The 15,148-nt window shown below is 41.5% G+C and overlaps 2 protein-coding genes across 2 annotated transcripts in view; both read right to left on the bottom strand.

The window, feature by feature from the left end:
• The window catches only part of zc2hc1a (zinc finger, C2HC-type containing 1A), a gene marked incomplete at its 5' end in the record, with an annotated part of 25,024 nt that extends 11,783 nt beyond the window's left edge, over positions 1-13,241 (bottom strand). The window contains 4 exons of the mRNA XM_080751674.1: positions 557-698; positions 2,379-2,498; positions 3,554-3,627; positions 13,088-13,241. Of these exons, the coding sequence (XP_080607800.1) occupies positions 557-698; positions 2,379-2,498; positions 3,554-3,627; positions 13,088-13,241 (490 nt within the window). The remainder of the gene's footprint in view (positions 1-556; positions 699-2,378; positions 2,499-3,553; positions 3,628-13,087) is intronic.
• Positions 1-15,148, bottom strand: part of mrps18c (mitochondrial ribosomal protein S18C) — a 162,563-nt gene that overhangs the window by 134,989 nt on the left and 12,426 nt on the right. The window lies entirely within an intron of this gene.

Genomic DNA, 15,148 nt, shown 5'->3' with positions numbered 1-15,148 from the left:
ACCGGCTAGCTGATAACATTTGATTGCATTAGCTTTGCTACAACGTGTTAACAAGCTTCCAGTGGACATTTCTCAGTAATTGTAGAGCTGAGGTAGCTCTCGTTTATGGCGATCAACTTCTACAAATGTGCACTGCACATAATTAAATGCCAAAAGAACAATTGTGTACTTGGGGACACATTTTAACCGGGAAAATCTTGATAGTCCGAGGTCCCATTAGTCCGAGGTTAGGTTTAGGGTTAGCATTCCCCAGGTTAACATTCACCAGCGTCGGCAGGTTAGCATTCACCAGCCTCGGACTAATGGGAACTCAGACTAATGACACATCGAAACAACGCTATGCGCCCATGTTAACCAGGGGTAAAAGTAATCTGACTGAAATATGTGTATGAATCACATTACTGATAGCAGGTGTAAAGCCTGATTCTATGCTCCGACGAGCCCGATACAAGCTCACAATGCGCTGTTTGCGATGAGTTGTGAGCTTGTAGGTCGGTTATTCTCACCGCGCAAACCAAGGATGAATGGGGCTTACACAGGGCCATTTCTGTGTTACCTGGGTCGAGAGTGGGGGGAGGCGGTGGGGGCAAGGCCCCCCCTTCTTTCAGGGTCTGATTGAGGCCTCTGGCTGCACGGATGGTGCTGATGAAATCTTCATGTTTCTTGCGCCAGTTGGACTGCTTCTTGGGGGGTTCTACCTAATAGGAGGAATGGATGCCAATTAAATACACACGCACAACCTCATTGTCCTAACATTTAAACAAATATGTACTAAAAGGAAGAATGTTTTGTACTTCTTCATTGTTGTATGTGTCTATGGAGTTAACATTACTCTAATAGACCCCCAGGTGTGGTTATAATATGCAAATATTATATATCTTCCCTGTGTAGTTTTGGTTACTTCTGGGGCTCTGGGTCAAAAGGCCCAATTGAAATACACAGATATAATTAAATATAATATCATCCCTTCCCATTTTCACCATCCAACAACATATTATGTGGGTGTGGCTAACTTCAGCTGGGTCACCACCCACCTGACAACCAGGCCTACTTAATGGACAGGTGGGTGTGGCCACATAAAAAACACAAATACAAATGTTAACACTTTCTGTACACTTTCGCTGAGTAGAATCATAATACCTGATGATTATGTTGTAGGAGGAAACCCCATCTTTAAAACGATGTATTATACTTAACTCAACTGTAGATTTAGTTGACTAAAATCTTATATTTAGTAGGCCTGTCCCCGACAAAGGATTTGTATAGTTGAATCTGATTGGTCGAATATTATGCAATTACAAAAACAAAAAATTGGCAGAGAGATTGGCAATCAAATCAGTCGGAATGCATTTTATGCAATAGATGATCATTCCATTTGGGCTGTGGGGGGTGCTTAATGATTTTTCTCTCAGTCTAATCGATTTTTCTTTTCCAATATTTGACTAAGAGATTGGTAGTCGACTAAGACTCCCTTGATCGATTATTCGACAAATCGAGGTCAGGCCTTGTGAACTACAGATTACTAAAATAGGACTAAATGGAATTGTATTCAAAAGACAATGACAAAAACTAAACTTGGCCTATTAACTTGATCAATGAAATTGAATTGATAAAAAAATCCCATTATTAACCACTGATGTCAAGTGCATAGATATTTTCTCCTCTGATAGAATTTATCATACTTATTATTCATAGTAAATTACAGACTCATTCTATACTTGTTTTATTCTAATCAGCGGCCTATAATACGATGTTACAGTAAAAACCATGGTGGTTTCCACTGTCTGGCTTTGGGTGATCACGTCAGCCAGCAAGGTTTGCCCACCCTTAGAGTAGGGAATGACATAATGGTCTAGCCGGTCAGGAATCAAAGCGGGGACTGGATGTGCAAGGCTAAACACTAAAGGGATGCTGCAGGCTGATGACTTGTGACAGAAGTAGTCCACTGTCATGTGAGTGTCTTTTCAGCAATGTGATCGCCCTGCTCCTTCCTAGTATACTAACTCCTATTTGGTTTCAGTCCTCAGTATCCACTTGTCACATTGGTCTGCCAAATGCAGGGTGAATCTTCAGCATTTACTGTGATCGGCCCACATTTCCCACATCGGCCTATTATAGTGCCACCAGGAGGCCCATTTTTACAAAATACGTTTTTTTCTTCCGTTGGACCAATCGGGCGCAAAACTGCATGCATACATCAGCCTGTAATAGCACCACCAGGAAGTAGATTTTTGCAAAACACATTTATTTATATTACTCCTGCAGAGGAGGGGTGGATCACAGGCTGGACTTGATAAATTGTCATTTGCCCCTAATGTTAATTTAATAATTACCAACTTAAATAACTGTCATTTATATATATATATATTCAATCTGACCTTCTTTGCTTTGATGGGTTTGAGGGTGGGGATATCTGTGCCCTCTGCTCTCTGTCGACTGGAGTCAAACACTTTCCTCCTCTTGGCTGCTGCCTTCTGACAGATGGGAATATGCTTTTTCTACAGGTGGGGGAAAAGAACAATGGCTATTATTATTATTATTATTGATTACAGGCAATCATTTTCATCATAAATATTTCTCCATGCATGAAAGATGAGATGAGCACAACTTTAAAGTCCCTGTAGTGAATTAAGCTATTTATTTGTGCATATATTGTACATATTATACAAATAAAATAGTCATCTCTGAACCCCTGTAAAAAGAAACTTTACTTTATTTTACAGCATTGTGGAACAAGACCACTTTGTTTTTTTAATCATATCTGGGGTAGCATATAACATATAGTATCACCGTCGCATGTAACACACTAACACAGTGATACTGTAATACGTCATGAGCCTTCTGTACTTTTGATTGGCTACTGAATATCAAGTCAGTTACAGGTACAAAAGCTCCGCCCCTCAAGCATGCCCCGTCGTGCTACACCTGGTGCTGTGTTGCTGCTCCTCCCTCTGCCTTTTACACACAAACACTGTGTGTGCGCGTCAAAGTTGCTCGCTATTGTGTGTGTGCAGAGAAACCAACAAGAAACTTTGACGTGCACGCACGCACACACTGCCCATGTGTGTGTGCGACGTGCGTATACTGTGTGTGTGTGTGTTCTTGGCCATACTTTTTCGTTGTGAGGCCCCCGACTTTAAGTAATTTTACTATTGTGGCCCCCTGCCCAACCTAGTTGAATACCCCTGGTGTAGAGGGTATCTGTACATTTTAAGGCCTTTTTATTACCTCTAAAATGACAAATTAAACATTGGCCAAATTGTCAAATATTAGGCAAACATTGTGAAAACATGCGTTGCGAGGCGTTGTGAGCATGTAGACCTGCTATTTTCACAATAGGCTGTGTTATACAAAACGTACGCCTCAACTCTTAGTGCTTGTTACGGTGGGGGGTCCCCAGTTCAAATATGATTATTTTGGGGGTCGCGGCCTGAAATGTTGAGAACCACTGTGCTAGACCACAGGGTCAGTGGTTTCACCCTACAATTTGCCTATTAGATTATGAGATGTGTTGATGTGCACAGAGTTTTGACATTTTGGTGATTGTATTTACCAGCACTTTGGGGAAGAAGTTCCTTCCGCAGATTTGACATGGAGCCAGTTCCTCTGCAGGAGGAGCATCACCATCTGTAATGAAGTGAAAGATGGAGGGTTCATTCAGTGGTCCTGGGGACCCCCTGGGGTCCTTCGGGGTTCCAGGGGGTCCCCAGGTACATTTAGTTAATATAGCATCACAATCCGTTAAATCACTTTAAAGTGTAAACCAATATACATCAAGTATTTGAAAACTGAGGGTCTACAAGCCATTGCTGTCATGGCTGTGCCTCTGTGGTAGAGCTACATGATTATGGCAAAACGTATAAAGATCCATATTGAGATTGAGATTTAAAACATATATTTATTTATTGTGTAGAATTATTTATTTACTATTGTGTAGTTACATAGTAATAAAATACAATGTCTCAAAACATTAGCATGCCATACAGTGTGAAACATTTTAACAACTTGTATGGGAGTCCATGTTGGCACAAAAATGTTTTCATTTGGGGGTCTTCAGCCAAATACATATTAATTTGAGGGAGCCCTCCTTGACATGAAAATGTTTGAGAACCACTGCGCTACTATAATGGACCAACAGCTGGAATGAATTTAAGTCAGTGAGCCTGACATCTAATCTGACATCAAAATGTCAAATCTCATCGTCCATGATGGCTATATCAGCTCACAAGCAAGACAAGTAATGCCTAGTTAGCTACGGTTCAGTTCATTTGAGTGAATCGCAAACATCCACAGCAGCTGTGACAGGCAGGCTGCTGACCGGGAGAGTGGGCACCTATACTATACTGTGGGATTGGCTAATCATTTTACAGAATGTAAAACACCAAAGAATGAATAACTGTACAGTATGCTTCAGGAAATGGTCTGAACTTTGAAGTAGGCTATACATGATTGGAACAAGAACATGCTTGAATATTAAGGTAAAGTCATTTCAGGTCATTATGGGCAAAAAGAAGGGTACATTTGGGTCTGATAGTGATGTTCTGTGCACGTTCAAATCATTTATTTATTTATACGTTATGCTTTTTATATGTTTACAGATGAAAGAAATCCAATTTCACATTGAGGTGCCCACAATATTTAGGACAGGTAGGTCACTTATAGGTGCCACTGCCCACTGCCCACTCTTAAGCTGCTCTGTCCTTGCCTGGCTCCAGCCAATAGACCCGCCCACTCTCTCAGTTTAACACTAAACAAGGCTCTAACTCGTTCTCCTGCTACACCATCAACATGTGGAACGCCCTTCCTCAAGCCCTAAAGGAGAGCAAATCCCTAGCCTCCTTCAAAATTGGTATGTAAAGTCACCTTCAGACAGCTGCTACCCGTGACTTGTAAATAGATTAAGCCCCCATGCTCCCCCCCTCCCCCTTTTTTCTTTTTTCTGCCTTTGTATTTGATGTTATGCTTTTGAAACTGATATTATCCTAGATAAAGTACTATGTTCTATCCGTCTGTCTTTCAATGTTATATGAGATACTTAAAGTGTGGTTCCTGTGGAAATAAGCCTCGGCTTTCTAGGATCTCCTTTTAGTTGACCTTGTACCAGTGATTTGTACTGTCATGAAACTGTACTTTTTTCTATTGCAAACTTCTAATAAATTCTTCAATCAATCAATCAATCAGAGTGAACTGATTCTGAAATCAGGCTAGCTCTGTCCTTACAGCCTGATTTATCACCTCCTAATAGATAGCAATGTTTAGCCATTGTTAAGCTCCCACCCCATAGCAACACAATCACAATGATTTGGAAAGCTTCCTGAATGACATCTTGACAATAGTGTTTCTAGTGTCTGCCATGAGAAGATCTTCTTCTTTTTTTTATATTAATATATTATGTGCATGACTGCATGTTTACCATGTAATCTATTCAAGGTAGGTATACTAACTATACTTCGAGAGAGCTAACCAACAAAAAAATGAAACCCAAATACAGTAAAGCTACAACAAAGTGATGTATAAGCCAGGTAGCATGATGCTAACAACACAGGCTATCTGCAGCAAGCTATGACACTGGGATGTGGAGCAGATGATCACACCCAGTCGGGCCCTACAAGCAGCATTAAAAAGTTGCGCCCCGGCTGTCACGCTGCACCGAAAATGTCAGATCTACACGCTCACAACAAGTCGCGCAGCGACCCGTTGTGAGCTTGTAGATCGGATATTGTCGCTGCACGCGGCGCACAGCCAAGTCAAAGTCGAGGCTTCTTGGGACTTAAACAGCACACAAAACAAAGAGGTCACCAAAGAGAACAATAGGAGCTGCTGCAGCGCGGGGAAACGAAAGGTTTGGAAAACGAATTAGCATTGTTATGCTTCTCTATTGAGCCAGAGGTGTGTGTTCTTGTTGTTGTTAAAATATCTCACCTTCAAACTGATCCATCATCATCTTCCTCTCCAGGCTCTGTCTCTGTGTTGTACAGACGATGGATGCCACTAGCAACTGGAGGCCACGCCCCACTTACCAGTATCCAAGGACTCCATTGGCTCTTCCCCTGTGTGTGTGTGTGTGTGTGTGTGTGTGTGTGTGTGTGTGTGTGTGTGTGTGTGTGTGTGTGTGTGTGTGTGTGTGGCTATACCACCAAAATGTGGAAAGCCTTACCGAAGGCCATAAAGGAGTGTGGATCACTAGCATCCTTTAAAATTGCCCTGAAAAACCACTTACAGGCAGCAGCCGTTCGCAACTGGTAAAAAAAAATGAACCTAGCCCAACCCTACCCTCCCCTGCCCCTTCTTTGTATACTGTTTGTTTAGACTTACTGTTTTCTTTTTTTGTTTTTCTTTACATATCTACTGCATAGTACTGTGTTCTATTTGTCTGTCATTCAATGTTATATGAGATACTTCAATGGTTTCCAGTGGAAATAAGCTTAGTCTTTTCATGGATCTCCTTTTAGTAGACCTTGTACCAGTGAACTGTACCGTCATGAAACTGTACCTTTTTCTATGCAAACTTCTAATAAAGTCTTCAATCAATCAAACACACACACACACACACACACACACACACACACACACACCTTGTACCAGTGATTTGTACTGTCATGAAACTGTACTTTTTTCTATTGCAAACTTCTAATAAATTCTTCAATCAATCAATCAATCAGAGTGAACTGATTCTGAAATCAGGCTAGCTCTGTCCTTACAGCCTGATTTATCACCTCCTAATAGATAGCAATGTTTAGCCATTGTTAAGCTCCCAACCCATAGCAACACAATCACAATGATTTGGAAATCTTCCTGAATGACATCTTGACAATAGTGTTTCTAGTGTCTGCCATGAGAAGATCTTCTTCTTTTTTTTATATTAATATATTATGTGCATGACTGCATGTTTACCATGTAATCTATTCAAGGTAGGTATACTAACTATACTTCGAGAGAGCTAACCAAGCGTGCGTGCGTGCGTGCGTGTGTGTGTGCGCGCGCACCCAGATCCCATAGCCTGGGGGGACTATCTGTCTAGTAATAACTAATAATGTAGTGTCTGTGCCAGGGCATAAACATTCATTCAAAAATGTGACATTTTGATATAACCTCGGGTAGCCTACGGTAATTTGTCGGAATTATGGATGAAATGATTGCATACAGTTGAATACATGATCACACACACACACACACACACACACACACACACACACACACACACACACCCACACACACACACACACACACACACACACACACACACACACACACACACACACACTGGCTCTATGTCTATGGGGTAGGCCTACGTCCGTCCCTCACAAATAATGTAAGCTCCAACATCAGGAACCTTGGGGTCAAGTTTGATCAGGTCATGAACCTTGACTCGCACATAAAGTCGGTGACAAGTAGGCCTACCTGTTTTTTCCACCTTAGGAATATTGCAAAACTTAGGTCAATTGTTTCACATTCCGACCTAGAAAAGATTATCCATGCCTTTGTTTCATCTCGCCTTGATTATTGCAACTCAGTTCTCACCTGCCTCAATAAAACTTCCTTAGACCGCCTTAAGTTCATCCAAAATACTGCAGCAAGGCTGTCAGCAGAAGGTGTCACATTACACCAATTCTGGCCTCCTTGCACTGGCTTCCTGTACATTTTAGAGTTCAGTTCAAGGTCCTGGTGCTCACTTTTAGAGCCTTGCATGGCCAAGCACCTGAATATCTGACAGACCTGCTAGAACCATATGTGCTCATGCAGCAGGACCCTAAGGTCTGCTGACCAGGGTCTACTGGTCATTCCTCGAACCAGGCTAATCACCAAAGGTGATAGAGCTTTTCAGTCTGTAGCGCCCAGACTCTGGAATGCCGTTCCGCGTGGCCTGAGAGCCGCAGTCTGTGAGTTATCTCTGTGAAAAGTGCTATACAAATAAAATGTACTTACTTACTTACTTATCTTGAGAGCATTAATATGTTATGCACATGAAATATAATAACAACTAGCCATTCCTCTGGCCAATGGGATCCTGACGTAAGTGCATTGTTTGTTTTGAACAGCAGGGGGGGTGTGGGAGGCAACCTCTACTTCTCCATGAAGTAATATCATTGCCGAATACAGTAGGCCTAGGACTATGTATACTTGTGTCTGTTTTATTTGGAATGTCTTTTGTTTTTCTTTGTGAAACACTTCATTTTAAAAGCTGGTATTGTAGCCCATGCAGAGACACTGAAACTACTGTCTCCCCCGGCCAATGTTAGTTCAAACAGACTGACATGGGCCAGAGGGCACACACACTGAAACTGTCATACTGACCATACTGAACACATGTGTAACTTGAATGGAGTGATTCACAGTCAGATGCTTGCTGGCTCACATAAAAGATGTGTTACTGGATGGATGCTTGGATGACCATGTTGTCACCACAACAAAATCCTTATCTGACTGGATCTCTCTCTCTCTCTCTCTCTATTGCTCGCTCACTCACCCACACAATGATGGCTCTGTGCTGACTTGGCTTTCATTATGAATTGGCTGATTGTCGGGGCTCTCATCTTGATAGGACAGTAACTGTACATGGCTGTAATCAACAGCTGGTTGAATGTATAACTTGAGCTGATTTTGCACCTAAACCTGCTCAAATAATTGTTGAATTATCCACTTAAGCCCTATTTAAAAAATAGTGAAAATAGACAATCTACAGGGAGAAGTTAGGGGTTAACCACTTAAACCCCATATGGTTGAGCGCATGCAGTCCCTCAGGGGTCTATAGTGTCTATTCTGTTATTGTGGGGAAAGCTTTCCCTGAAAATAGAAGATGGACAAGCTCACAACGCGACTGGGGTTTAAGTGGTTAAGTGCCTTGCTTTGCCTTTGCCTTGGGACAAATCGACACACAGACTGGGTAGTGAACCTTCTCATTCCCATGCAGGCAGGCGGCCTCTCTACTCCTTCAGCTATACATGGCCATGCACCCCGGATACAGTTTGCGGCTTTAAACCCGGCGTTCCTATTTCCGTCATGTCATTAGGCCTACAGGTAGAAATCAACAAGCACACAATATCTACATAAGATCCGAGCTTGTCTAATTCTCATAACTTTTTGTAAAAATGAAAAGTTAATAGGGCATGAGTTGAATGAAGGCCCAAGCCATATCAGTGCCACTTCAAACACACATTTAGAGAAGCTTTCATCGTGTTGGTTACTTAGTTTCCACAGAGACCTTTAGGCCAATGCCACATAGGGCCATACCATTACACTTATATGATGTCATCAAATCTCACAAAAAACATGCAGTAATCCTGGTCTCTATTCTGCCTCCCCCTGGCCAACCGGGGGGCCTGATGGAGGGGAAAGGAACTGGTTGGAATAACGTGTTCCTTCCACACGTTACGTGACTTACGTCCTATACCCCTTCTTATCCACCCTGTCAGGTGATAAGAAGCGGCTTGCTCATTCCTTGTGCATTGAAGGAAGCATGAGCTCAGTTAGCGGCTCTCCCCAGGTTGGCAGAGGGAGGGTAGCGCCCAGGATTACAGCTTAGGCAATTGGCACTGGGCGAATTACAAAATCGTAGGATAAAAGTTGAGAAAAGATATGATGTCATTCAGGAAGAGGACAGATATACTGACAGATATACTGGTGTAATCAGTGGTGGACAAAGTACTGATCCCCAGTTCTTGTGTCAAAGTATAATTACTTTTGGTCAAATATTAATTTGTACTTGAGTTAAAGTTCTCGAGTAGGCTACTTGAGCCTACTCATGCAGTAAGTATTCAAAAGCGTACTTATGTGGAGATAAGCGACCTACGGTCGCTTATCTCCCGATTAGGGAGTCTTACTGGTAATAATAATAATAATAATAATTGGCTATTTTCCACAGGTTGAATTTAATCAAGCACAGTAGTAACTAACAATCTCATCGAGAAACAAATTCATATAAGATCAACAAATAACAATGCAAGATGGAAGGCCTTGTGAGAGAGTCACAGAAAGAATGAAAACACATGAAACAGTATAAAACAGTATAAAACAGTGATTCTCAATCTGTGGGCCAGGGGGGGCACACTGGTGGGCCGAGAAGATACTTCAGGTGGGCTTCCAGATAATTGACAAAACACTAGGATTTTAATGATACATTAATATACAAATAATTAATGTATAATTTAAATATCATGTTATTTTTTTCTTTAAAACATAGAAACATTTATTTTCATTGTTAAACCAAAGAATGTGAAGTATAGTAGTATACTACGGAACACAATCGATCAATTGGTCATTAAAATAAACATGCTCTGAAAATGCAGTCAACTGTGTGGGCCGCAAAGACTTTCAATATTTTCAAGAGGGCCCCGGTCCAGTCAGAATAGGTTGAGAACCACTGGTATAAAACAAAGCACTATCAAGGACATTCTAGGCCATCTACAGCGCATTACAGCTGCTTATCAAATCACAAACAACTGAGGAAACTAGTACTAGTTAATGTCAATCAAATACAACAGACATCTTGCCATTGTTCCAGTCATGTCTTCAAATTGTTGGTATTTTTTTGTTGTTTAAGAAGAAGAAAAAACATTTTTTTTAAATTGAATACATTAGAGCAGGGGTTCCCACAGATTTTCAGCTCAAGACACAGACGGAGACATTTGTTGTCTCCCTCAAACTTACAAAAATACATTATGAATTATGTATCTTATAAACCAGTGGCAGTGACCGTTTTCTACTTACAAATACACGTTTCTAATGAGGAAAACATAATTCACAGGATATGAATATCTTTATATCCAGATTGAATTAAATTATGTTGATCTATCTTTTTTTCTCCTCAATTAACACTCTGTTGATATATTTCTGCCAGTTGGCAATGGTGGAATGTAAACGCATACTTGCATCTTTTTCAATACTTCATACTTCTTGTACTTTGCAGTCCATTTACAATTATTTTGTAAATGTATTTTCTAATAAATATTCCTATTCAAGGCTAACTATGTATGCTTTGTTTTTAAATATGCTCTATTTCGACTTTGCAAGTGCACTATGAATCAAGTGTGGAGTCAACAAAAAATGTCCCCCATAAAATGAATGGGGTCCTGGTATAAAACAAGTTTGTGAACGCCTGTTATACACAAGATAGGTATTTATTACCTACTGGGGACCCCCAGGGGTCCTCGGGGGGTCCGACCCCATAACTCCTTCCTTGGCCCATGGCCCATGTCCCTTGGCCCATATTTGGGGTCCTTGAAATTAAAATGTTTGAGAACCACTGGTTTAGAACATGGCAGTGTATTGTTGCTATGGTGTCGTTATTTCAGTAGATTATTTTCTCTAACACAGTGAAGAGTTAACTTTCAGGAGAATTCAGAAGTGGAATAAAAACATTATTGGTTGCAATTACATACAAACCTACATCAAATCCAGATTATAATTCAATACATAATTATGAATTACATCTCAGTGTATTTCAGTGCAAGCAGTATTGAAATCTTTTTGTCTGCACAATGAAATGAAAAGTATACATTATTTTAAACAAAATATTACACAAGAGCATGCATCATACCCATATGCAGCACAGTTTTAAATTTAGAAATATCAACATCACAAAAATGACTGCTTCAGCTATTTATCGCTATGTCATACCAAGAACTATTTAGGGCTTAAATGGTTACTGGAAATGCCCTTTATTGAACCCAGACAGTACAGCCAAATTATCTCTTTTGGCAACAAGGTGTGAGATTAGTCACAGGAGAGTTGGCTCCTGTGGAATCCATCCACTGAGTTCTTGGTGTTGAATCCTGGACAGATTGAATTGTAGGAGTCGACAAAGGGTAAGCACAACTGTTCAGTGATTAAAGGCTGCAGCATACTCCTACTGACCATGAGCTTTGTTGGGCTTCGGTAGGTAAAAAAAAAAGAAGGTGTAGAACAAGCTCAGCTCACAACGCGCTCACAACGCATTGTGATGCGACAAGTTTTATGACACTTGTAGATCTGCTATAGGCCTATTCAAAAGCTCTTGGAAAAAAAGGCAAAACCATTTGCGAATATTTTCAGATGGGGTCAATTGCATATCAATTGCATATGAAAATCACTGACCTAGACACAGACCTATATTAGCCGAGCTATATCCATAGATAGTTGAGGAGGGAGTTCCTGGTTCTGTAGAAGCACTTGAGTTCGCTCCAAAAAACCTTGAAAAGCCTCCGTCCCATCTTTCCGTTCCTCTGCGGACCACCGACGGGTGGACAGGCCATGTCGCCGCTCTCGCCTTAGCATGCTTTCACACTCAATCTCATATCAGTAGCCGTGAAGGAAAGGTGCCAAGGAGAGGGAGGCTTTTTAAGGGAATCGGAGCACACCCGAGTGCAGCGGGATGAGGCCATGGCGAGGCCGGGTCGCTCTGCCAACGGAAATGGAGGATTGTGTTCATGCAGTTGGCAGCGATGTTTAGTGGCCCAGTTCCAGCTGTTAGGAGCCAGCTGGGGGGTCAGGGTTTTAGAGGGGAATTAGATGATATAGGAGTAATGTCATCCAGTTAGCTGCCCTCAGCTTGACCCTCCTGTTCCTTGGCTGAAGAATCCTGGATTTTCTCCGATCCTTCTCCCTCATTGCCTGACAGGTGGATGGAATGACGGATCCACAGATAACATGCATGGAGAAAGAAAGAAAGACAATAACAAATATGTAAAAGAAAAGGATGAAAAACTTTCGTCGACTACTTCTCACAGACGAAAACGAAATAAAAACTAAGCTATGGATGACTAAAACTGAGACAGAAGAGTCATTTTGTGTTTGGTTGCGCTCAGGTGTTGCAGATTGGCTATTTTCACTGTAAAATCAGCCATTACGACATCATCAAGGCCCGCCAAAATTGCAGACTAAATCAACTGTAGATTTAGTCTAAAACTTTTCTGATTACTAAAATATGACTAAAACTAAATTAGATTTTATTCAAGACTAGATGACTAAAACTACATTTGCTGTAAAGAACAACACTAGCTGGGGGGATGTACTTGTACATCATACCGCCTCACGCTACAGAAATAGGAGATTATTACTATTGTACATCGTCGATGACGATTGCGTTTTTTCTGTCCCTCTCCATTCTCACCTGACTTGTTGACGTTGAGCTGAGCCAGGCCCTGTGCCAGGTCGGCGGGCCCCTGTTCCCCGGGGGCAGTGGGGGGGAGGTCGTGGACGGCGTTCCTGCGTCCTGTCCGCCGCGAGACCATGAAGTCCTCATAGGTCGCCTGCACATCCGTCATCGCTGACACACCTCACCATAGCAGGGTCTGCGGGACACACAGTAATGAGCACTGCACACACGAACACACGCATGTACACGCACGCGCGCGCACCCACACACACACACACATACAAACAAAATCAGCTTGGTGAAACTGAGACCTGCACTAGTGCAGCGCAGGTAGCTCAGAAATGGACACAACATCCCAATGTGTAGAGCCCCACCCATAAAAGAATTGTCACGATTATTGTGACCAAAGAAATTGCAATATACGATATTATCGCGATAATCAAAATATACCCAACATCCATTATCCTGGGGCGAAACGTTTGCCAAAAAATAGCAAATCTACAAGCTTGTAGATCGGCTATTTTTTGGCAAAGGGGAGTGCACACAAATGGGGCACTAGAGCTGTTTATCCCTTTAAATGGCCATAGTTCGGTGACCATTGCTCTTGATCAGCACAATATAGGACTGGACTTGAAGGCCTGACAATTTAGCGGATTTCTTCTTCTTCTTCTTCTTCTTCAAAAAAGCATTGTCAGAATCCACCCTCATCGGTAGAATTAAACTTTGGTGTGACCGTGCCCTAAAGACTTAAATTAAGTGTATATTTTTTTTAATCATCATATGGAAATAACATTTAACTTTATACAATGAACAAGGAAAACAGTCATTATAGGCTACATACATACACATAATCTGAACTTTACTTTTAATTTTTTTAATGTTCACCTATAATGAGAATTTACCAAAATAGGTACCCAAAGTTCAAAGTGGTTAAAAATATATATACGGATATATACAGATAAAAAAAGCGAAATAATGGCCTCTGCTGCCAATCCCTCTATCCTTTTAATTTTACAAAGTAATCACAGACTTCACCACGTTAATTTCAGTCTAGGGTACCAGCTACACCAGTGGTTCTCAACCTTTTCAGGCCACGACCCCCAAAAGAATCATATCTTAACTGCTGACGAGCTGAGGCATTACATTTTGTAAAATATTACATTGTGAAAATAGCCGATCTACACGCGTTGCAAGGCGTTGTGAACATGTAGATCGTCTATTTTCACAATTTATGCCTCTAATATTTGAAAGTTTGGCCAATGTTTAATTTGCCATTTTAGATGTATTAAAAAGTCCTTAAATTGTCACTTCAGAAATGTGCAGATACCCTCTATTCACTTAAACTTCATGTTGGTTTGTTTACTGTTGAGTGAGAAAACAATGTTGCACATTAAGCTAATCATCTGGGGACCCCCAAAATAATTTGGGGACGCCCCTGGGGGTCCCGACCCATAGGTTGAGGACCACTGAGCTAACAGTGGCACAAAACCATTCCATAGCATTACAATCACATTTGCCACACGTTGTGTGCAGGGTTGGGATCTGGAACTGAAGGAACCGGATGAACCGGATCAAGAATGTAAGAACCGGAATCGGTTCCATCACATTTGGAGACGTTTCCGGAAACCGGTTTTATCACACTGTCAGAGCTGGTACCGGTATGTGGACTTCACGTCTGCTATACAATTACAATACAGCTGTGCTAAAGGTGCCTCCCCAGTGCCCACCACCGTGAAGGTTGTGAGCAGTGATGCTACTATCCCTGCATCCTGCGTCCCTGACAAATATTTTTAATAAAGGACGCATTAAACTAAGCATCACTGCATCCCCAGGACACATACAACTCTATCCTTCCTGCTATCAGTCATTTCACTGCACCAGCTGAGCTGCATGTGGTGGAATCTCTACAGCATTATTGATGAGATGATTGAGATTGTCTTGTAAATCCATGTCCTTTATTAACTACAAGTAGCTATTTGCCACTATTTGTTTAAATTAAAGTCCGTTTTGATGTTTGCACCGTTGATACATAATGCGTGTGTCGTCGCGGGACTGACCACCTGTGGGTCCCGGGAC

This window comes from Nannobrachium achirus (assembly GCF_963921795.1).
Source record: "Nannobrachium achirus genome assembly, chromosome: 21".
Taxonomy (NCBI): Eukaryota; Metazoa; Chordata; class Actinopteri; order Myctophiformes; family Myctophidae; genus Nannobrachium; species Nannobrachium achirus.
The sequence above is the reverse complement of the archived record's forward strand: the minus strand, read 5'-3'. Positions and strand labels throughout refer to the sequence as shown.